This window comes from Pelophylax lessonae (assembly GCF_965119305.1).
Source record: "Pelophylax lessonae genome assembly, chromosome: 11".
Lineage (NCBI taxonomy): Eukaryota > Metazoa > Chordata > Amphibia > Anura > Ranidae > Pelophylax > Pelophylax lessonae.
The window spans coordinates 194,958,232-194,983,632 of NC_138778.1; the positions used below are offsets into that span (position 1 = coordinate 194,958,232).

The window sequence follows — 25,401 nt, forward strand, 5'->3', positions numbered from 1 at the left end:
ACTGTTTATCCAACCATCCTACACTTTATTGAACTTAGTTGGTATTCTTCTGCTAGCATACGTAGCCTCGTATAAGGGGAAGGCTTTGTTAATAAGTGCAGGAAAGAACTATTAACTTCTTAGAATAATAACATCAAAAGAGTACCAGTGCATTCTTCTTTCCTTAGAATGTACTTTTCAGAAAATATATAATATATGGGGGTTCTAAGTAATTTCTTTGGCAATAAAATTCAGATTTTTACACGTATGTGAAATATGCCACAATTGGCTTGGAAGGCAGGTGTTTAAGCAAACTTTACAAACATCTACTGGTTACAGATGTGTATAAGGCCTCATTTACACCAAGGTACAGTAGATGCAGAAGAGCAGTGTTCTGAATGTGGCTCAAACACAGTCACGAAGGGATGACAGGACATTAAGGGAAGCCAACAGGCAGCATGTTCTGACTGCTGCAAATGGGGTTCTGGATTGCATGTCAAGGACTAAGAAAAGGAATAAGGCAGTTTGAAAGAGCGTGTTACACAGATTAGATTAACAGGTTTGATGTCCATCTCTTCCTATTTCTGCTCTAAACTATACTTTTGTGTTGGCATCCCAGACATTTTTGTTTGTTTTTGCGCCCCACATGAAAAAATTATTTATACCTGAAACAATTCTTCATAAAAAGGGAAAATTGCAGAATATAATTTGCACTTTTAATTAAGTTATAAGGTGCCTTAATTTCTAGATAAAAGAACACATTTAGTTACGATACAGTATTGTCAATGAAACCCTTGATCTATTTCACTGTTTTCATTAGGACTACATCACTCTGGTTTAGCAGTGTTGCTATGCATCAAGACTGTTCACAAAGGTCCTTGCAGGAACAGCAGACCTCCTTGGCCTTGGACTCCAGTGTGTCAATCATGCTGTGGACCTTGAAAGACTTCTGATGGGTCTTGAACATTGTAAAGTAATCTCTGATTGGATCACAGTGTTTGGAGTACTTGGGCCTCCTGCAAACCTGTCAGTCCAGGGTTGTACTGTCCCAGGAGATATTGAAACTGCAGTCAGGTTTAGTGACTTCTTTTTTTAGATAATAGTTTTTCATAAACAACACAAAACCCTCTCCAAAAAAAAGTAGAGAAGACCTCAAAAAATAAAATTGGGATCAAACAGGTCAAGTGTATACATTCAGATCACAATAGAATCCTACATTTGGATTACAAACTCCATTAGTATACATACACAAAGATCCCTTTTGTCTAATAAAGGAATGTGATCATATAAACGATCAGCGACACCTTTCAGGTTTAGCAACTTCAATGCTACCATCAAACCTCCCTGTAGTGCTGCATGCAAGTGCTGGGATTGATGGTATCTACCTTCAAAATGGTTTCCTTTGCTCAATTTCGCTTAAGAACCTTTAGGATTGTTGGTCTCCAGAGGAATCAACGTTTAAAGTCAAAAGCATGGAGTTATGAGCAATTTGTCTTTGGTTAATTCACTATACCACCAATCTGACTGGTCATCTGGTCAAAATTCAATCAGACATTGCCACAGCTGTACCCTGCATCAGTCACCAGGAGGGAACACCAGGTGTGTTGCGGTATTGAGAGAGGAAGAGTTGGCCTTGTCCTAGGTGGAGATTCACTTTCCAGTGATCTTCTCAGCGCACATTCCCAGGGTGGCGAAACTGTCAGGCAGATTTTTACAACAGACATCTGGACCTAGGGGAATGGTCCCTTTATCAGGAGGGGTTCCAGGACATATGTAAGCACTAGCAAATGTCAGATATGGACTTTCTAGCATCTTAATTCAACAAGAGCTGCTCACATTTGTCTACAGAAAGCAGGACCTGGAGGTGGATGCCACAGATGCACCTGTTGACACTGTCGGATTGATATACTCTGAGCTATGCCTTTCCTCTAAAGGGCTTCTACCTCACCTAATTTAAAGCATTAAAGCCAAGGGCAACCCCGTTATTCTCAAAGCTTTAGAGGGAGTGTGAAACGCCAGTCTTGTCTGTTAGCCAGTACTCCATGGCCTCCACTAGCCAGATCTCAAGGACAGATCTTCCACACTGCTTCTTATTTCCTGGCTTTGACAGCTTGGCTGTTAAACCTAAATTTAACATTGTCCTGTAGGGAACACCATTTTGCTTTTACAGAAAGATGAGGTTGTTTTAAGACTAGAGACTTTCTTTTGACCCAAGGTGGTCTCTGCTTTTCACCTTAATAAGATTTTTTACTGCCTTCCCAACTGATCCTGGACTCAGTAAACTAAAACAGACAATGCATTTTGGGGGTCAACAAAAACTTTCTCTTCATCAAGATCTTGGTTTCTCACATAGATACTACTGGCCAGTAACATTTTGTTTCTTAGAGAACAGCAAAAGACTGCTTAGAAAACCAATTAAATTGAAGATGCCTGCATGCTTCTGACAGTAAAAAAAGCACTGGGAGTGCTGGGTTGCCCTGTGATGAGGTGTAGGTGCATAGGTGTGAAAAGGCTCAAATGGTATGGTAATTAGAATTTTGTAATATTATTACATAGTATTAGGAAGGGGGAATAGCCTGTTTTTAAATGATAAAAAATACTTTTAAAGTAATTTATACAATTTAATCTAATTTCATTATTTTATATGTGAATTCTCAATTTATGTATTTGATTGTAGTTTTGTTTTGCAGTACAAAAATATTTGCTAAAAAAGAGAATTTATATTTTTCTTTCTGGAGAATTAACATTCATCAGCCTCTGTGTGGTATTCCCTGGGAAACAGAACTATAAGCTGCAGCATATTAATGATATTTTTGATTGCTAGTAAAAGGTGTATGATTTATTTTGTTTTTTTTAGATACTTATTATGGAACAATATGTAATATTTGTTTGTATTTGACACAGTTTATATACTCAGACATTGCTTGCAACTGCAGTTCTACAAAAAAATAGAACATTAGCCTTTTTCTCTTTTCTCCAATCCCCATTTTTATGGCTGACTTTTTTTCTCAGCTTTTTAAATATTAAACTGAATTGATCTGCCTGAACTTGCATCTCTTCATGAACAGCCCCTTGCTTCTCCGTGTTCATCATAAACTGACATAAGGTTGGCAGTCTTTGCTCTCAAGCTGCAATTTATTATTGCTAACTTGTTGATCAGGGAGAATACATCTGTGTGTAAAAAGCTATTTTATTTTGGTAAGAAAATGATCGTTAGCCATTGTTTCATATATTTTTTTTTCAGAGCAGTCTGCAGCAATTTCATCAAATGTGTTAAATATAGTGACAAATGATCGTGCGGAACGATGTGAAGACACTTTGTGCTGTGCGATACTTGTAGATGTACAGTACAGCGAAGGGAGGGGAGGGAGTTAGTAGTAGGGGAAAGCCTCATTTATTATGTGCACAGCAACCGGCTGATTGGTTGGGCAGTGCAGGTGGGTGTGATCAGGGAGCTGTATAGAAGGCTTGCCTGAGCTAGTGCTGGGAATGCCACACATTACTTAGAAGCCGTTAGAACAAGGGGAATCCAAAAGAGGATCTCTCTGGTCTGATATACTCGCTACACCTTGCACGCCACAAACACTGCCTGCTCTCAGCTCATCCCCAAGGCAGCAAGGGACCTAACTGAACTACTCCTTGACTATAAAAGATCTGCACCCTTCTCTCATCTGCAAGCATGGTTCAGAACGTGATTCTGGTCTTTTTCCGCAGGCGCCTGAGCCAAAGACCAGCTGTTGAGGAACTGGAAAGAAGGAATATCCTAAAACGTGAGTATGATGTTACCTTCTCTTTGTTTTGTGAATGCTGGGATCCAAGGCTGTAGAGTGTTCTGTACATATTTATGGTAAATGGTTGAGATCCAGGGATGGAGAATGGGATGCTTAACATATCTGGGATAGATGGAATTGGTCAGATGGGTATTGACATGTTGTACAGCACCTGTCTTTTGGCTCCAGGCCTGGGAAAATCTAGTTATGGATGCTGCATACATAACAGTTTGGATATAGAAGCAGAGACATGGATGGTCTTGGTAAATTGGCTGTCTATACCAAAAGTTCAGCCCTAGTTTAGCATTAGCCTAGGGAAACTGCAGCATGGGATACACCATGGACATTAGGACCACTATACCTAATACCTGAAGTGTTGTTTTTTGGTTCCACAGTTTATACATAAAACAAGTTCCACAGGGTGAGGTGAAAAAAAAACACACAGGTTGCATTTGGCAACAATAACCGTTTTTGCAGTTACATTTTTATATTAAGGTCCAGTGTAAGGTTTTACCTATATTAAACCTAATCATTAACAGAAAATCAGTATTAACAATTAGGCTCCATTCACACCTAGGCAATTTGAATTGCGTGCGGAATCGCCGTGATTCCAAATGGCGGCAAAACATGTTTGCAATGCCATTACTTCTTAATTGCACCCCGATCGCAGTGAGATTTTGCCGCGATAAACCAGGCTACAATTGCGGAAATCACAACGCGCGACGCAACACTGATGCCAAAAAAAAGCTACTGCTCCTTTATGAGCGACAAGCGATTTTGCTGCGATTGTTGTACGCTTTCTTGCAGCAAAATCGCAATTGGGGTGGCATTAAGAAGTAATGGCATCACAAACGCATCCCGTGTTTTGCAGCGTTTTGGAATAGTGGGCAGAATCGCAGCGATTCCGCCCGCGATTCAAATTGCCTAGGTGTGAATGGAGCCTTAGACACAATAAAACACATAAATATGTAAGGAAATTAACTGAATGGTTGTTACGAGCAATGCCACTTCTTTAAATTCATAAACAACTAGAACTAATTGATTAAAGAATCCAGTTCTACATGAGCTTGTATATTCTTTTTTATATCCCCCTAAACATGGTTGGGTCCTTGAAGTAAACACAGGCCAGTGAAAAAAAAATGGCTGACTTCTTTGTATAAATTAGCCTCAATGTTGTACTAAAAAACAGAGGGGGTCATTAACTAAGCAAGCATGTATATATAATTTGAAAGCCCAAACAGCTATTATGTGCCATAACAGTTAGGGACCTTAGATTGTAAGCTTCTTGAGGGCAGGGACTGATGTGAATGTGCAATGTATATGTAAAGCGCTGCGTAAATTGACAGCACTATATAAGTACCTGAAATAAAATAAAAACACTTAGCAAACTTGAGTTTTCCTATCGGCTGACAGAAGTAAATAAAACTTGCTGGTTGCTATAGGTTGTTGCATATTGTGCTAAGTTGAGTTTTTCAGTACTAAAGACATTTGTGGCAGTTTATACTGTAGCCATTTCTTTCTGCTCTAAAGTCAGAAAATCAGGCATCATAAGAAGTTCCCTGTTTCGATCCCTGTTTTTTTTTTCCTGCCTTGCCTTAGAGCATTCCTTCTTTTCTGCACCTGTTTGAAGGAGGCCATGTTTTGACAGTTCTCCTCAGGCATATACCCCATGATCTCTGCTTTCAGATTGAAAACAGTATTAATGCACAAAGCCCTAGCTATATAGCGTCTGTGGACTGGCCCTGCCCCAGGCTAATCCTGGTGTTTCCTGAAAGTAGGCTTCCCTGGATAACAGACACTAGTGACCTGCTATGTAGTCACACACAAGAATCTGGCCTTAGCAGTCTGAAATTTCACACCATACCAAATGATGCATCAATGCTATAAAAATAGTGTATGTGAAATCTCATTAATAAGGGAGTTGTTGTGACATAGTTCATGATGCAGACCATGAATCGGGACTTGTTAGGAGTTTTTTTTTTTTTTAAGAACCTACATGCAGAGCGCTACAATGTGCAACTACCCAGTACATTTGAACAAAAGCCAAATAAAGTTTATTTTAGATTGATTACAGTGTTTCACTGCACATCACTTCTGTCCACACTATCCTGTAAAATTATAGACTTCTAAAGCTGACCACACCCGTTACAATCCAACTGTATAACCACCTATAGATTTACAAACAACTAAACAGAGTGAGGGTCTACCTGTCTAGACAAAGTGTACATTGAATAGATTGTTTAAGTAGGATCATGTACTATATAAAGAATATAAGGCAAAAAAAAAAAAAAACCTAACCCTAAGGCCTGCCAGCCACCTAAGTATACATTTCATAATGCGCTGTATCAGCTAAACACAGTTTGTTGTAAGCTCAATTGCAGGAAATAGCTTTTGAAATAAGGGCAAGATAAAGATAAAAAAAAAATGACGCTCAATGTGAGCTTCCTACTTTAAAAATTCAACACATTCTTTTCTTTTTTATTTGTTTGCATCACAAAAAGTGTTGACTTTTAAATACAGGGACTAAAACCAATATTTTTGATTAATTGGCCGCAAAAACATTTACTGAAGCCTTAGCAACCTAGGTTTACATCTAGCACTGCAGTAACTCATGCTTGTTAATGTGCGCTGCGTTTTGATACTGCACCAAATTTATACCAAAAAGCTGCATATACTTCTTTTTTTCTACTAGTTTACCACAACACACTGAAGTGCATTACCACAGAATGTTGTGATCTGTAATGCATGTGGGTTGGCAAAGTGCGTTGGGTGCCATTAGGAATGAATGGCACTGCAGTACACCAACTGCAACAAGTGTATTGATTGGAAAAAATCATCTTGCACAGTGTTCTCAGTATTCACAAAGCAGTTGTCTTAGTGCTCTTTCACACTGATGGTCGGAGGTGGTAAAAAAACAGGTGATTCAGCTGCAGTTTTGCTGCCCGCTGAAATTCTAACATTACAGCCTGGCATGGCTGTACACATGCCACGGCTGCAGCAAACCTGTTCATTGAGATCAGTGGGGCTGCATCACAACAGCAAGCCAAGTGCTTGGCTTGCAGCTGCGGCGCAGTCCTGCGATGTAAAATTGCCAATCAGAAATTTTAAAAAAGTTCCAAAAAACAGGCATCAGTAGGCGTCAGTTGCACTTCATAAATACCTGCTATACCTCCCTTGAATAAGCCCTTAGACTACATTTAACCACTTGCCGACCAGCCACCATAGTTTTACTGCAGCAAGTCTGCTTTGTTACGTGAAACGATGTACCTGTACATCGCTTTGTGTAGCAGATAGTGGGGGCGCGTGCACGACGCTGGAGGCATGCACACGTGCCGATTGGCCAAAGGGGAAGCCAATCAGCAGGGTCCAGCAGACCTGATGTCCGCCAGCCACCCCTACATAAACAAGGCAGACCACTGTTCTGTCAGTGATGTACACAGTGATCCTGTGTTCCTTCTATTTAGGAACACAGGTCTCTGTGTTCATCCAGTGAGTACATCCTCCACACAGTTAGAAGCACTCCGTAGGAGCGCACTTAACCCTTTGATCGCCCCTGTTGTTAACCCATTCCCTGCCAGTGTCAGTACGGTGACAGTGCATATTTTTAGCACTGATTACTGTAGTAATGTCACTGGTCCCCTCAAAAGTGTTAGTTAGGTGTCCGATCTGTCTGCCGCAATGTCGCAGTCCCACTAAAAATATTACTAGTAAAAAAAAATTGAATTTTTTTTTCATTTATTTTATTGGGAATGTTCTATAGCAGAAAGCAAAAAATATTATTATTTTTTTTTCAGAATAGTCGCTCTTCTTTTTGTTTATAGCGCAAAAAATAAAAATTGCACAGGTGATCAAATACCACCAAAAGAAAGCTCTATTTGTAGGAAAAAACGGACATCAATTTTTTTTTGGGTACATTGTCGCCCGACCGCGCAATTGTCAGTTAAGGAAACGCAGTGTCCTATTGTAAAAAATAGCCTGGTCAATAAGGCGGTAAAACCTTACGGTCCTTAAGTGGTTAAATAACCCTTTTTATTGAATAACTTACACATAACTATAGAATCTGATTGTCTTAATTGACACTGCTGTATTCTAAATAGAGCAAATAAAAGCAGTCACTCACTACCAATAACAAAAAAAATAAATAAATTGTTTAATTTTCCCAGAGCAAGTTAAAAATTAAATCTGATTGTTTTTTTTATGGGCAATCAGGCCAGTTATAAAGGATAGTTAGAAACAATGCTAAAAAAAAAACAATGCTAAAAAAATGGGTCTGTCTATAGAAAGAGGTCACTGTAGAAATCCAAACATTAGAGGCTTGGGGTACATTTATCTGCACTAACTGCTGTAAATGATCACATCTCTCTGTTATACAATGAACACAGTATTCCTTGAAGAGATTCTAGTACATATGTTTCTGTTTCTGAGTCAAGGACATCGGCTTCTCCAATAAAGGATTCGTGATGTCTGCCTTGCACAAAGCACTGATTGCTTGGCATCTATGTTCTATTGAATAGATGCTGCATTCAACACAGGTGTACCCTGTGCACAATAGAGATCAGCAAATCCGTTCTCAGCATAATAAAGGGGAATTAGCTAGGTATTCCCAAGATGTGCTACTTGTCCGCCAATCTCCATAGTAACTCAAAATCCACAGGCATTTTCTAAAATCATCCACTAGAGACATTTCAAAAGCAAATAACTTGATAGGTATAGAAAAATGCATTAGCGTGAGCTACATTCTAGTCTCTAATATACATTTTTTTTAAATACAATTTATAAAAATATATGCTATTTTATTAACCGTGGATTTCAATTACACTGGATTAGTACTCTGACCATCAGCGGTCTAATTTTACTATAGATGTGACCATTTCTGACATCAATGCTAATAAACAGTTGAGGGGACATTGGTATAACTGAGAGGTAAGGTTGCTCACAGAGATGGTATCTAATGCTGAAAATATCTAAAACTGACCATGTGACCATCTTTTGGATTAAGACACATCCATGCTAGTGAATACTTTGTGCTGAGTTTGGAGGAAATAGCTTTATGATATGAGGTAATTGTTGAGGTTGAAGCTAGATGGTTCTCTATTTTAGTTGGTACGCATAGATATCAAATAACTAATACACATTTTAGCTGATACTCATAATCAGAAAATAGTGGAATGTCTGGGGCTACCTTAAACCCATGCTAAGACCTCTGGCCAATCAAATCTCTAAGAACCAGTTGTCCAGGATGGATTTTTCCTGACAACTGCAATTGTTTCCCAGTAATTTTTCACTGCAATGTCTGCACAGGGTATAAGCATTAATGCTCGACTGACACAAGAATGTATGTTTATACCACAATCCGTCTACAGAATAGCACACAGGGCATATCTTCACACTGCCATCTTATGTCTGTGGACCCCTTCAGAGAACCATCTAATCTTTGGAGGTTGATTGTCACATCGCTATTTTTTAATTATCTGATTTATTTGCATCTAGACAGCATGTAATATAATTGATTCAATATGTGCAGCAATTTACGCCACAAACTAGAATTGAGGGGATCATTTACACCTGTGTTGGGGCCATTCATTGCATTACAGAAAAGGGTCAGGTCCGATTTTTGGCATGTCCGTGTGCACTGGAAACTCATTCACTGCAATAAGCTACCTTATCGCAAAGCGCATTAATGTGTGACATACATTAAATGAGCCCCAAAAGAGAACTAGACACTAGGTTTACATATTGCTAATGCATATACTGTATTGGCATTGTTAAGTAGTGTAATAAAGAGAGTCAGGGGGTATTACCAGCAATAAGAAAATAATAAGGGAAACACTGGATGACAACAGTCACCTGGTTGATTTCTTACTGTCTGGATGTGTGTAGGATTTAAAGGGGTTTCCCAAAACGCAAATCAGAAACCAGGCATCCCTCCACATTTTGACACAGACTTTGTAACGGTGACCTGCATCTTTTTTTAGCTGACAGAGCCAAAAATAGCAATCTCGTTTACTACAATCCTATGGCAGATAATGAATTCCACCCACCAGCACTGCAGCAGGAGCTATATTTAGCCTCTGTGCAGAGGCGTTCTGAGAAATTGTGAAGCCACTACAAGAATGCAAAGAGTCTCCCAGGGAAAGACCTTGCCACAAAAGACACCTCTCAGTTCAGCAAAAGGACGACCATTACCTAATAATCAATAGTACTGGTCATTTGCTTCAGCAGGCAGATTATCAGTTTATTTAGCTGCTGATGTGAGCATCAAATTAATGTTGGAGAGTGTCTGAATAAATATTAAATACACTGCAAATTACAGTCCATATAGCAATTACTAAAATGCCACATATATAAAAAGTTAAGGGTTTACATTAAAGAAACACTAAGCATAAGATATGCAAGCTAATATGCATTAGTCAGTAAATACTACATATATTATAAATATTCAAGTTGTTTAGTGAGAAGAAAACAATATATGTATGTACAATATGTATGCATGTGATTGACCACAGATAATAAGCAATGTTAATTAATTTCAACAGATTAAAAAAAAATAAAAGTTGTCGCTGGACGCAAACAAAGCCTTAGATAGCATGGAGTGGTGCTGTTTGTGGGCAGTGCTGGAAAGATTTGGCTTTGGAGAACAATTTATTGCATGGGTCTGTTTATTGTATGATAATCCCCCGGCTGCTATCAGGGAGGGCGACAGGACCTTACAGGTATTTTTACCCGGTAGAGGTACTAGGCAGGGGGTGCCCTCTCTCCCTTCTCCTTTTTACTCGTTCAAAAGAACCCCTGGCGGTTAAAATTAGGACCAGCTCTCTGGTCGATGGCTTTAAATATGATGCACTCTATGAAAAGATCATGTTGAATGCAGACAACATGTTGCTTTTGATGGTAAACACAAGCCCCTCTTTGCAAGCTGTAATGGACATGGTCACTGAATTTGACATTTATTCAGGCTTGACTATTAACTGGAATAAGTCAGCCCTGTTGCCGCTGGATGGACCTCTTGACCCCCAGTTATCTTTTTTCTTCCCAGTGCCTATAGTGAGGCAGTTCAGATATTTCGGAATCATAGTCTTGGCTGAGATTGTTGACTATTGCCGTTTGAACATATTTCCCCTGCTGTCACGGTTTAGGGATAAGGTGAAATTGTGGTCTAAACTACTGCTGTCAGTGGCGGGTAGAGCTAATTTAACAAAATGATCTTAATGCCCCAGCTGCTCTATTTCCTCTACAATACAACTGTTGTTATACCCCTTAAAGTTTTTCGAGTGGTAAATTCCATATTTCGCTTGCTACTATGGAAATTGGGTCCTGCTAGAGTCAGGCTGGATACTGGGGGCCTAGCTTTCCCGAATCCCTGGCTGTACTATCTGGCAGCCCAGCTGCAGAAGCTGCTAACCGGCATGAATGATGTATTGGCTGAGGGGGAAACGCACACTGATTCCACATTAGCTGTGACGTTACACTGTGTAGAAGCTCAGACTCTCCTGGGAGCCATTGAGGCCCAGCTCTTCTTAAAGTTCAACAAAAAGTACCCCACTAGGCTACTCGTAAGATTTGGTTCAAAGCAAAACAACTACAAAGAGTGTCAGGATTTACTAGTTACAGCCCCATCTGGAATAACAATACTTACCCGGAACTGGCAAAGCTGCAGTGTGCAGCCAGGTGGTTAACATTTGGTGTTACTCACCTCCGTCACATTTTAAGCAATGGCAGGTTGCTCCCATTTGCCCAGATGCAAGCCAGATATGGATTGTCAAACAAAATGTTCTTCCCTTACCTTCAATTGCAGCACACCATTAAAGCGGAAGCATCCTTGGAGTAGGCAGTGTTATCCCCCATTCCTCTTTTCAATATGATGCAGCAATCTACATCCACTAAAGGGTTCATCTCCAGGTGCTATGCAATGCTGCTGCCAGAGTACCTGGAGAATTTTTCCAACACTGCTATGGAAAAATGGGTGGAGGATGTGGGTGAATTAGATGGGGATCAGTGGTCAGAGGCCCCGACATCTGTCCACAGCTGTTCTTTAAATATAACCCAAAGACTGTCCCAACTAAATATATTATAGCGGGTTCATCATACCCCACTTAAATTATTTACTCTTGGACTTCGCCCAGACCTATTGTGTATGAGATGCAAGGGAGCTAAGGGGGACCTGATACATCTCCTTTGGCGGTGCCCAAAGTTGCACCGCTTTTTGGACTGGCATAGTAAACACCATTAACAATACTTTTTAGGTAACTGTCTTTCTTGACCCTAAACCTTGCTTATTGGGTATACTGGATGAAGAGAGGCGGTGTCCAGAGCACTGTTCCAAGCTCGAAAGCTGATCTTGCAACATTGGATCTCTCAAACCTCTCCGACTTTAAAGATGTAGTTGGCCAACATGGGATTAACTTTGAGATAGGAGTGCTTGATATATCAGCAAAGAGGCAACCCAACCCGGTTCAATAGGATCTGGGGATGCTGGCTAGCTACCCCTGCCTTTGCTCCATTGGACCTAATTCTTGATAGGCTATTAACTTAAAGTAGGAACTCAACTGCTCTGTTTGTCCCCTTGGAGTGAGTTTAATTTAAAGTACTGGGGAAGAGATATGATGAGAATGTCTTCTTAAACCATACCTAGGGATGCATGCACTGTGAGATATAATGACTAATGACATCTCAGGTTCAATTGGTTTTATAAACCTGCTTTGTCTTTGTACAAGAACATTATTCTACTTTGTATTCTGTGAAAGTTTGTATGATGTAATACTCTGGAATGTGCCTTGTTTATTGCCTTGTTCAAAATTGTTAATAAACTTTATTCTGATTAAAAAAAAAAAATAAAAGAATAAAATTAATTTCAGTCCTTCATATGTAGCTTGCCATATCCACTGAGGTTAAGGTTATCTGATATCTAACCATTTCAAGATTTTATAACTAGCCATTTTGGTGATTACAAAATCGTCACCATTTTGCTTATTCCACTCTTGTATGACTGCACCACTTAAGAAAGCAGTTGGGGATTTCTTCAGGTAAAAAGACCAGATGGACCTCTTAAATGGTACACTCATATTACCTCATAGAATACAACAATCCAAACTCCTTAATCTGGCTTATTCAAGGCAAGTGAAAAATGAACACTTATTTCACAGGCTGTAGACAGTGCTTGCTGGGTTTGTGCATTACATGGCTACATTGAATATAGTAAACTTTTATTATGACAATGCTGCATGTCATCTGTTGTCATTGGAATGAACATAAAGTGATCTAATTTGGCATCTTCACAAGATGAAAAAAATGCTAAGCATAGGAGCAAAGTTGTAGTCCAAAAGGATCTCTGCCAAGACCGTAAACAAGCAACAGGGCCCAAAGTGTACTGCATAGCAACCCCTCTAAAAATTTGTTGACAGTCTGTAGGTGCCAATGAATGTGCCTTGTTTTAGACACACGTTATAATGGCATTGACAACTTACACTGTTTTCTTCTTTCACAGAGAGGAATGACCAGACAGAACAAGAAGAACGAAGGGAAATCAAGCAGAGGCTGACAAGAAAGGTGAATAACCTTGTCTTCATACTATAATCGCATTGTAAGGAATGAAAAAAAAGAATTCCACTTTGTTTAGAGACACCATAATTATATATTTACTACTATAGATATGGGCTTGCAAGCAAGCACAGAAAGCAAAGCAGCTTATCAGAATTCACCTGTCACTGATCCGTGGCTCTTGACTAATTAAACTCGGTTACTGAAGTTTACACATCATGGCTTTTGTGCATTGCTTTATTATATAAGCCTGCTGGGTTTAGTAATGTTCCTTGCAGAAATGTAACAGGCCAAGGTGACCATTCCCTGCAACCTGATGCAAAGTGAAGAAAACTCATTGCTAAGCACTTTATTTCTGGCCCGGTCTCTACCTTTCTATCTTCACTGCCACTATTATCATGGCACCTGCTTTCATCACAGGTATCCCAGACAGAAATCTAGTGACAGGATCCCTATAAGATTTTACTCCATGACAGTTCAATTGTAGGCAAAATGCTGAAATACTTTATTGCAGTGAGGAAGGAAAATTCACATTGCTGCAATCTGTTTCTTTTAGGCGCCGTTCTTATCTTAGCCCTGGTTCACATGTATGCAGCTCTGCATGCCATGGGGGCACTGGCATGGCAGCACATTCATCTGAATGGGAAAAGGTCCCTGCACATTTCTCAAAAAGCAGCTGCATGGACCATGCATTTTTTCATGTGCAGGAAACTGCACTTTTCAGTGTGTGGGGTGCCATTAAGAGTTAATGGCATCCCCACATGTTTTCTGTGCAGCACCATGTTGTCTGTGTGGCTGTGGAAATGCATGCAATTTAAATGCACTCTCACACGCACATATATGTAATCATGGCCTTAGCCAATGTTTATATGCCCTTTTGGGTTGTCTGAAGTTTTTAATTATTTAAAAAAAAAAAAAAGCCCCTGATATACCTGTTTTTTATTCTTTCTTTTTCATTGTGTTTACAAGTCCGGAGGACATGGTTGAGACCACTGTCTTTGCAGCTTGATTTAAAAGCTAGACTGAATGTCTGCATAATAGGGCATTACCTTTTAGAGCCTTACAAATACTGATTCATCTAGCGCAGGTTAAACAAGCATTGAACTGAACTGAAAAGGTGACCAGTTGAGGATTTTTGAATACGAGAGCTGGGAAATACTTAGAGATAGACTAGAAGGGGAAAATTATAATTTTCTATTGTCAGGACAGGCTTGCTTTTGCAGACACTATCCTCCTACATGTGCCTTTGTCTGTAAATGGTTACATAGGAGATACAAGGCAGTTTCCTCTTTCACCAAATGGAAATTTCCAGAATGGCAGTCTGTAAAATACCCATATCACAGTTGTCTACCATTCACGCTGATATACTGCAGCTCACAGATGTTTCATGCATAGTCATTTACTGCTATTAAGTTGCATAAATATCACCAGCTCAGTGGGATTTAAGCTAAAGTGGAAACACTTTGGGCAAGAAAACACCACTAATTATTTCTAGAACACGATTTCATGTATGCTTTATAATCCTAGTTGAAGTAACAGCATCTGACTGGAACTTTGGAATGGAACACTGAACCTATATAACCGATATTGTATTCCTTTTATTTAGCTCAATCAAAGGCCAACAGTAGACGAACTGCGAGAGAGGAAAATCCTGATACGATTTAGTGATTATGTGGAGGTGGCAAAAGCCCAGGATTACGATAGAAGAGCAGACAAGCCATGGACCAGATTATCTGCAGCAGACAAGGTACTGTGGGTGATACAATATGAATCATGCAGTAAAACAGATTTATTATGATTGTTACAAAGAAAATTGGAGCACAAATGGAGCAGTTGTCAAAGTCAACCAGTCACAATTTGTATTTATATGAACACAAGGAATCTGGTTTCTCTGGATAACTGCCTCACTTTTGCTCGAGTGAGCCCTTTTCCTGATTAATGAGTTGCCCTATGTATGGACAACCCTGGTATGATGCAGATTAATTATGAGATACTAACTAAAAATGATGTGTATAACTAAGAATGATGTGTATTAATGAAGAGGCTATTTTATTACAATATTGTCTATACTACTTTAAAAGAGATGTCCCATTTTTGTGTGCTGGACAATCTAGCTAACAATGCATTGTATTTTTATTTCCAGGCTGCCATACGAAAAGAACTTAATGAATATAAAAGCAATGAGATGGAAGTACATGCTTCAAGCAAACATTTGACCAGGTTGGTGTTTGTAATGTAATGTATTCTGGCACTCCTGTTGAAACTGGTTATAGTTTATGATGAGATTTATTCAGAAAGGCTGTGGATAGGAACTTGTGTAATATATTATGTAACTCTGACTGGAAGATAAATAAAAAAACAGTCTATAAGAGAAATAACTGACCTGGACTTTCAGTATACTGTAGTTAATACTGTGGGTTTTATATCATCTGCTGTACTGTATATTTACCCTTTAAAATATAATTAAGGGGTAAAAGCCTTGCACACTGTCTAGCTAGCACAGCTCACTTTGCTTTCCCCTTTCTGGCATTGTATGGATGCCCTTTATATAGGACCAACTGTCATACCCAATTTGACAGCCACTGGCATTTATGAAAAGTGGTATGAAAGTACCACCTCATTATGTTTATCAGAATGGGAAGTTCAAGCATATTACACATATATCTTATACTGTGTGATTAATGTTAGTATTCAACATATGAATGCCATTTGTTTCTTATTTCATGTGCCTTCTTCACATTTATATGGAGGTCAAGCTGTCCAACTAGTGACAGTGACATAGGTTGGGATAAACTATAACACAGCCAAGAAGTGCTGCAGCAGTTACAGCAACAGTGTTTTGGTTGTAATGGTTTAAATTGACTTAAACCATAGTTTGTCCTAATCCCTCTAACTGGCACTTTCTCTGGATGACTGGGTTTGCATTTTCATGGGGTCGTGTATTTACACAAACTTGCAATACTTTTTTGACATGGTGGCCTTAGGTTAGTCAGGCATAAAAAAATTAAAAATACTTTGAGCAGGGAAGTGATACATGTTTTCTGATTTTTTAAATATATCCATTGTGCCCATTAAAAAAGTCTGATTTTACTGGATTCTGGAACTCAATATACAATAAAACTCCACTTTACTGTATGCTTCTCTACATACATCAGATCTTTATGTCATCCATGGCACAATGCAAAGCTGAACTTTACTGTTAAGAATAAGGGGATACTTCAAAGGCATTATAGAGGGATGGGTACCATTCAAAAATTCTAATCTCTGAAGGGGCAGGGTTGTTGAGTGTATTGATGTACATTAGAGCCATGCCAAGCCAGCGATCCTGTCACAAGCAGCAACTTGCCAATGACAAGTAAACTAAAAAAGCAAAGGGCACAAAAACCTGCTTCCACAGAAGAGCTTCACCCAATTTTGCTAAAGCGCAGCTAGCCCTTGGTTTCCCATAGACTGCTATGATGTCCTACATTTTTAGTGCAGTTTTAGAAAGCGCACCAAAGATGCAGCATTTTGGGAAATATATGGGAAAGTGCAGCTAACCCGCATGAAAACCGTAGCTTAGCTGAGCTTTAGGAAAAGTGCAGCAGGCAGAGTGAAGCCCCCCCTATAATAGGAATAAAAAAATTGATTTTTCCATTCAAAGTAGTAACAGATTACTTAAAAGCACTTGAACTAAAACTCTTCTTCTCTTTCCTTTTCAGGTATCACAGACCGTAAAATCTTTCATACATAGGAAAAACGGTCCTACTTTGCAATTACAAAAATCGCTGAACATGTTCCACGAGGAGCAATGAGGTTCAGTTGTGAAGTTGAGCGCTTGGCGCTCTGAAATTTTCGCAGGGAGTACATTGTGGGTGAGAAGGAGAAACTGTCTGCTACACTTCCCGATGTGGAGTGGAACGGCGATGAGTTCACCGCGCATGTCTGGGGACTGATCAGCCCCAACAGGGGAGAGAAACTAAGCTCAAGGATACACACGCAAAACAAAAGTGGGTGTCGCTGAGAGACACTGGATGGACACTGGATTGACGCTGTATATTGCAGCAAGACGCTGTGCATGGCGACATCATAATGGACAACCGCTGCCAGCACATCTATCAGTATTACATCAACATGTTCGCCTCGTCACACTTTCTTTGTAAAGGTCATGCCTCGGCAAAGTGATTTCATGTTTTATATTATGTTTCTTTTTTTAAATGTCTTAAAATGTTACATTTTCCTGGTTACGTTATTCTTATTAAAAAAGAAAAAAAATCAAACATTGCTGAAAATGCTGCTCTGAGTCTTGTATGTGCTGTTATGGAACAGCAGATTAAAGAAAAATGACATAGGCCTGCCACACAACACAAGCAGAAAGGGGACAGCTTGTTTTCTTGGTTTAACTTTGCAGTTTCTGTTTTCACAGCTTTGTCCTCCAGACTGCTTACTTGATGATAATAAACTCATGCCACCATCTTTCTCCAGTCAACAAATTGATAATCTAAGAAGCTATAGTTCTGAACCATGGAATAAATAGAAGCATTATCCTGGTTTTGCAGTGTGATAGGGATGTGTGAAAAGCAAGACTGGCTGAATGAAATTTAAATTCCTTTGGAAGGTTATAGATTTCTCACATACTTCAGTAGTTTATTTAGATGTACTATATATTAAATATTGCATAATAGAGCAAAGTATTGGTTAGGCATAGCAAATATGCTTTGGTTTACTATGGCTAACGGGTCATTTTGATTTTTTTTTTTTCTATCAACGCACATAAAATGAAAGCTACCATTTTGCATTCTAAACAACCATTCAATTGTAGCAAATAAAATGAAAGTCAACTTCTAGCTTTATCCTAGAGTCAAAGTTCTAATAAGGGGGAGCTGGAATCTTAGAGCTGGGAGTAACACACTTTTACTGTATAAATAAATCTTCTATATTTTTAAACGCCAACAAAATAAATTTTCTAGAACTCTTCTTATGCCAGGTAGTCTTTTATAGCCAAATACTGATTAAACAGCCTGTACTCCTATTGCTGGTCCTCACACAGAATATCATTGTTTGTGTTTACCATAATAGAGGCAGTGTGGGTTGTTATAAATTACAGGCAGTCCCCGGGTTACAAACAAGATAGGTTCTGTAGGTTTGTTCCTAAGTGGAATTTGTACATAAATTAGAACAGGTACATTTTTGTAACTCCAGCCAAAAAAATATGTTTTACGTTTCCTGGATAGTATAAGAAAGGGATAACACCCCTGTAACATTTGTTTTAATGTCTGTGCCCCTGTTCAGAAGATTTCACCTCCGTTTCTGTCCCATGACAATTGGATTTTGAGAATTTTGGGTTGTTGTGGAAACAAGGATTAGTGATAAAGCTTCAGTGGAGACACCCTTTTCCCATAATAACTCTTATAGGAGAGAATTTCCTTTTCCAATGGGTAGATTTCTTCTTACTTCCTGTTGTCTCCCATTTGTAAATAGGAGTCGTATGTAAGTCGGATGTCTGTAACTCTGGAACTGCCTTTATATCTAAAGCAAACCTATGGTTAAAAAAAAACAAAAACACCAGAAACCAACACGCACATCACAGAAGGCCCCTCTGATGCGCTTAACACTTTTTCTTTTACTTTTTGACCATCCGGAGCTCAAAAATTCCATAAGCCATGACCTCCTGAAAGGTGGAACACAGATACCACTTACTGTACATGCAATGTGGGGCCTAGTATAATCCAGTGAGGCCCTCAGAATTTAAGGATGAGGGGTGAATGTATGCTTATTTTTTATTCCTAATTGTCTACAGTACTGTTTTAAATGCAAAGAGTAAGCAGCCTAACAGCAAAAATACCAAACAGTTACTGACCATGCTTACCAAAGGGTGAGACTGCTAAATATGATCTACGTTCAACACTGGTTAACAAAAGCACATACTGTAACCAACAAAGACACAATTCGTCTTAAATGAGGGGGACAACGAAAATTATTTCTTTAATGTTACCAGCAAAAGCACATTAAAGTGGTTCCAAAGGTACACGTTTTTTTTTTTACCTTAATGCATTTAATGCATTAAGGTAAAATACCTTCTAAATGCAGCTCTCCCTTTAGCACCCCCCCCCCCAATACTTACCCAAGCATGATCTCGATACAGTGATGTGCATGAGAGCAGCAGCTCTCTCTCTCCTCATTGAACAGAGAGGTAGCAGTGGGAGCCATTGTCTCCTGCTTCTGTCAATAACATTCAGTGAGGAGAGAGTGGGGGTGGGGCTGAGCCATGCTGTGTGTGTCAATGGACAAACAGGGCCAGCTTGGGAGTAAGCACGCACGAGTGACCCCCACAGCAAGCAGCTTACTACGGGGGCACTTGACAGGGGGGAGGAGCATAGGGTGCCGTGGGGGGACCCCTGAAGAGGAGGATGTTATACTTAAATGTTCTGTGCAATGGTCTTGCACAGAGCAGGTAGGTATAACATATTTGGTATTATATTTATTTTTGCATTTAGAATCACTTTAATCAGTTTCTTATTGCAGATACTAATACAACTTTTGCTCTGCAGTTCTGCCACCAGAGCGACCATTTACTCCTGTAGTAGTTACAGCTGGCTTGTATATAAATTGTGAAGGGACACTGTGTTGCCCACAAGCACCCACATTCAGCTGTCATTTTCAGTTGCAAACTTGAGCATGCTGTTGCCACTGACACTACTTTTTCTCTAGTTTTAAACCAGGAAGTCTAAAAAGAATTCTGTATCACAAATGCTGATGTGTGCTTTTTTTTTTCCACATGGCTAAGAACAGTCAATGAGTCAAACCAGTCATTCGTGGTTTTCTTGCCCAGCACAGCAATACACTACTGTAGTGTCTCCTGTATTCTTCTACCAATGTAAATCAGAAAGAATATTCATCCTGGGAACATCAATCAAAGTAAATCTTTACTCTTACCCCATACATATCAAACACCACATTTTAAAATTTGACTTTTACATCACTTAAATGCAATTAACAAAGCAAAGACATGTATTAACAAGATAAAACAAATGAACAAGTGTACAAAAAAGTAAAGAACAGCTACAGGCTAAGGATCACTATGGTGAAACAATTCTGGTTTTCCAAGTTAACAAGGCTAAGTAAAGTAAACCAGCAATCGACTTTCGTCTGCCAGAAGAGACAAAGCCTAACTCTAGTCAATTCTGGTTAGAGCAGGGAAGATTAGAACCTTTGCTAGATGTTGTCTGTGACCCAGTTAGGGTGCCTCCAGGTCATGAGGACCTCACAGAAAGTGGGAGTAATCTTCCCTAATGGGACACATAAGATTGAAAGGCTGGAAAGAGGTTCTAACCACCTTACCGATCTATCCAACACAAACATTTGGGCCATAGATGGGGCTTAAAGAGGTTGTAAACCCCTTTTGTTTAAATTTACCTATATAGTTAAGCCTACATTAAGGCTTACCTATAGGTGCTATAAATAGCTCCTAAACTTGCACCATTTAGGAGATATTTACAGTGCATGCAGCCGATGACGTCATCGTGAATGGCGGCGCGCGAGAGTGATGTAATCGCGCCCCGGCCAATCAGATGGCCGGAAGACGAGATCCAGGAAGCAGGACGGCATGTCAGCCGTCCTGTCGGCACTGAGCGGGCTTCGTTTTTAGGTAAGTATTTCATAATGAGCTAGTCTGTGATGCATACTAGCTCATTATGCCTTTGTCTTTACAGGTTTTTTTTTCACATTTTTTAAAGGGGTTTACTTCCCCTTTAATTTCAGCTTGTTCTGGGTTATCACACTCTGCACAGCAGGACTGCCTTTAGTAAAACAAATGTGGGATGCAAAAACTTTAGAAGGAAAATGTACGCTAGTGCACAGCATTGGTATTTAATTAAATACTGTCTATCATACTTCTGATGTTATATATAAAAGTCTGCATAACTCTTTTTAACATTTATTGAAGATGTATGCAGAGAAATGGCAAAAAAACAAGAATGTAAATTACTGGTACAACTCAACAACCTAAACAAAACTAACAATAATTAAACCAGTGAATTAAATCTATCGGCACACACATTCTGTAAGACATAAAACAACATGCCTGGCAAAAGGTACTGGAAACTAAAAGGGACCTGATCCTGCCATAAAGAGGGACTCTAATCCTCTTCGTACACTGAGAAGATCTTCTTCGTGCTGTTTGAAAAACAAGGAATATTGGAAAGTTTTCAGAATGTCAAATGTTTTCAATGTAATTCCATATATGTGAACTAGAGCTGCATGATTCTGGATAAAATGAGAATCACTATTTGTTTGCTTAGAATAAAGATAACGATTCTCAGCGTAACATCATCTTTAACATTATACAAAAAATTGGGCTAACTTTACTGTTTCATTTTTTTTTTTTTTTTTATTTTAAAGTGTATTTTTTTCCAAAAAAATGCGTTTGAATACAGTGTGACATAAAAGATTGCAACGATCGCCATTTTATTCTCTAGGGCAGGGATCCTCAAACTACAACCCTCCAGCTGTTGCGGAACTACACATCCCATGAGGCATTGTAAAACTCTGACATTCGCAGACATGACTAGGCATGATAAGAATTGTAATTCCTGAACTGTAGAGCCATAGTTTGAAAACCCCTGCTCTAGGGTCTCTGCTAAAAATATTTATATAATGTTTGGGGGTTCTAAGTAGTTTTCTAGCTAAAAAAAATACTGACTTCAACTTGTAAGCAACAAGCGTCAGATAAAGGTTTTAGTCTTTAAGAGGTTAAACTGCCCTCACATACAGACGGAAATTCATTCCTTTGATCTAAAAGAACCAAATTATACATTGTAAAACATTGTTTTTATAGCTATCTAGCAGCCTTAACAATGTTGATAAACATGGAGGCTCTTTTTTTTTTTGACGACAGCTGTGAGGGAGCAGAGAACAGCTCTGCTCTGTATGAATCAAGAAAATGCCGTTTTAATATCATGAGGGGGGTGAATCGAGATCACAATATTTTTTAATGATTAATCGTGCAGCTCTAATGTGAACAAATTTATTTTTCTGATCTATTAGTATGATCGGAAGTATAAATTCATGACTACTGTACAATTAAATGTATATATCAATTTCATGAGAGAGCAATTCTATATACTCAAACCTAGTGTGGAACCCTATTTTTTGCTTAATGATTAAGCACTGATGTGTGAAACGCATTTACTATTGGCTGTCCTGGGATAGTGTGTGTTTCCTGTATTTTAACTTGGACATTTTCAATAAAGCAGTTTTGATCTTATTCGAATTGGAATGCCACCATCTTCATGATTCCTTCATACTGACTATGGCTGTGAACCAGGCTGGCACCCATGCAGTTCCCGGCTTATGGGGATATTTCTATGCGGTGTTTTGGAGCAGTGCACATAAAGTGTGTTTTTACTTTTGTCAGCCCAGCCCAGTTCTCTTCTGCTGAGCCACAGAACCAGGGCCGGACTGGCCATAGGGTAGACCGGGCATATGCCCGGTGGGCCGAGGCCTCCGCTCTCAGTCAGTCAGACAGTGTCAATGTCTGTGTCCCGATGCCGGCGGCTGCCGGCCTCTCCGCGGCCGATTCCTGAGACTGAGGGCCGCCCGCCGCTGTCCCCGACTCCCCGCCAGTGGCCGCCACTCACTCTGGGTCCTAGCACTGCCTGGGCTCAGCTGGCAGCCGGCTGGTGCTGAGCTGAGCCCAGCGCCACTCACTGCGGCCGCCGGCTGGTGTCACGTCGGATTGCAGGGGCATCCAGCGTAGGCGCCCAGGAGGGGTGGACCGGCGTCAGGTGACTGAAGGCGAAGGGGTGGAGCTAGAGGCCGGGGACCATCACCCCCTGCTTGATTCAGGAAGAAGCGGCGGGAATGAAGTCGCCGGTGTTCTAAAATTTTCTCGGACCCGTGAAAAAATCGGACCTCGTCACTTCCGGTGACAGAGCATCACAAAACAGCTGATAGGAGTCGTCCGTGCGCATGCGCAGAAGACATTTTTCGAGGTTTGGAAAAATTATAACAGAGAGCGGACAACTGATTGAGAGAAGGCGGGGCTGAGGTGCGACGGAGGACATCGCCGCGTCGAGACATCAGGGAGGGAGGCACATATGCAGAGCTGGCGGAGGAGGCGGGACGGAGGTGCGGCCGTGTAATATATGCAGGGCTTAAGCGACTCCTTCTGTTTTATTATCTTTAGTAATTGTATTATTTATCCTTCGGATTTCATTACATTTAGTATTTCTATAATACAAAATAAGAAATACTAAATGTAATGAAATCCTAAGGATAAATAATACGATAATTAGTAAAGATAATAAAACAGAAGGAGTCGCTAAAGTCCTGCATTTATTACACGGCCGCACCTCCGTCCCGCCTCCTCTATTCAGCTCTGCAGATGACGCGGCGGTGTCTTCCGTCCCACCTCAGCCCCGCCTCCTCTCATTCAACTGGCCGCTCTGTGTTATAAGTTTACCAAACCAAGATAATGTCTTGTGCGCATGCGCACTTGAGACTCCCATAACCGGAAGTGACGAGGTCCGATTTTTTCACGGGTCCGACAAAATTTTACAACACCGGCGCCGCACCGCAGACAGCTGAGCCAGAGTGAGAGACAGAACAGAAGTTGAACACCAGGATGACGAGCCAAGGCCTGGCTGCTGCAACAAGGTAAGGAAAGGGCAGCCGCAGGCAGCACAAAAACAGACACAACAGCTGGGATTTGTGGTTCTGGGCTTGCCTCCACTGGCAGAGCAGTGTTCTGGTCAGACTGGTCTGGAACTGTCACTGCTAGAAAACATGCGCCATCATGCCAGTTTGCTTGTTACATGTGATGTGACAGCCAGGTGCACATTTTCAACTTGAAAATGTGCACCTGACTGTCACATCACATGTAACAAGCAAACTGGCATGATGGCACATGTTTTCTAGCAGTGACAGTGTGTAGCTGACTGTTATCTGTTTTTTACGCCTGCGGCCTGCCTGCCTGCTGCTAAGCCAGAAGTGAACAATGCTCTGCCGGAGGCCAGAACCACAAATCCCAGCAGTGTTGTGTTTGTTTTTGTGCCCTTTCCTTACATGACACATGTTCTAGCAGTGAGTGTGTAGCTGTTTTGAAAACAGCTACACACACACTGTCACTGCTGCTAGAAAACATGTGCCATGTAAGGAAAGGGCAACTTGAAAAATGTGCACCTGGCTGTCACATCACATGTAACAAGCAAACTGGCATGCCGCATGGCACATGTTTTCTAGAAGCAGTGACAGTGTGTGTGTGTAGCTGTTTTCAAAACAGCTACACACTCACTGCCAGCAAACATGTGCCATGTAAGGAAAGGGCACAAAAACAAACACAACACTGCTGGGATTTGTGGTTCTGGTCTCCGGCAGAGCATTGTTCACTTCTGGCTTAGCAGCAGGCAGGCGTAAAAAACAGAAAACAGCTACACACTCTGTCACTAGTGCTAGAAAACATGTGCCATGCCAGTTTGCTTGTTACATGTGATGTGACAGCCAGGTGCACATTTTCAACTTGAAAATGTGCACCTGGCTGTCACATCACATGTAACAAGCAAACTGGCATGGCACGTGTTTTCTAGAAGTGACAGGGTGTAGCTGTTTTCTGTTTTTTATGCCTGCGGCCTGCCTGCCTGCTGCTAAGCCAGAAGTGAACAATGCTCTGCCGGAGGCCAGAACCACAAATCCCAGCGGTGTTGTGTTTGTTTTTGTGCCCTTTCCTTACATGGCACATGTTTGCTGGCAGTGACAGTGTGTAGCTGTTTTGAAAACAGCTACACACACACACTGTCACTGCTAGAAAACATGTGCCATGCAGCATGCCAGTTTGCTTGTTACATGTGATGTGACAGCCAGGTGCAGATTTTGAAATTGAAAATCTGCACCTGGCTGGCACATTACATGTAACAAGCAAACTGGCATGCCACATGGCACATGTTTTCTAGCAGTGACTGATCTGAGGTGTGACAGTGCAGGAATTGGGGTGATCTGAGGTGTGATAGTGCAGGAATTGGGGTGATCTGAGGTGAGAAAGTGCAGGAATTGGGGTGGTCTGAGGTGTGATGGTGCAGGAATTGGGGTGGTCTGAGGTGTGATGGTGCAGGAATTGGGGTGGTCTGAGGTGTGATGGTGC

General features: G+C 40.4%; 2 protein-coding genes across 4 annotated transcripts in view; one reads left to right on the forward strand and one right to left on the reverse strand.

Moving 5' to 3' along the window:
- PHACTR3 (phosphatase and actin regulator 3) overlaps positions 1-17,547 on the forward strand; it is a 290,291-nt gene extending 272,744 nt beyond the window's left edge. For all 3 annotated transcript variants that reach the window (XM_082271515.1, XM_082271517.1, XM_082271516.1), the window contains exons 9-13: positions 3,694-3,749; positions 13,234-13,295; positions 14,893-15,033; positions 15,430-15,506; positions 16,988-17,547. In XM_082271515.1, coding sequence (XP_082127641.1) covers positions 3,694-3,749; positions 13,234-13,295; positions 14,893-15,033; positions 15,430-15,506; positions 16,988-17,003 — 352 coding nt within the window. In that variant the 3' untranslated portion in view covers positions 17,004-17,547. The remainder of the gene's footprint in view (positions 1-3,693; positions 3,750-13,233; positions 13,296-14,892; positions 15,034-15,429; positions 15,507-16,987) is intronic.
- A 3,704-nt stretch (positions 17,548-21,251) lies between these two features.
- The window catches only part of SYCP2 (synaptonemal complex protein 2), a 372,455-nt gene continuing 368,305 nt past the window's right edge, over positions 21,252-25,401 (reverse strand). The window contains exon 43 of the mRNA XM_082271514.1: positions 21,252-21,440. Within this exon, the coding sequence (XP_082127640.1) occupies positions 21,369-21,440 (72 nt within the window). The 3' untranslated portion in view covers positions 21,252-21,368. The remainder of the gene's footprint in view (positions 21,441-25,401) is intronic.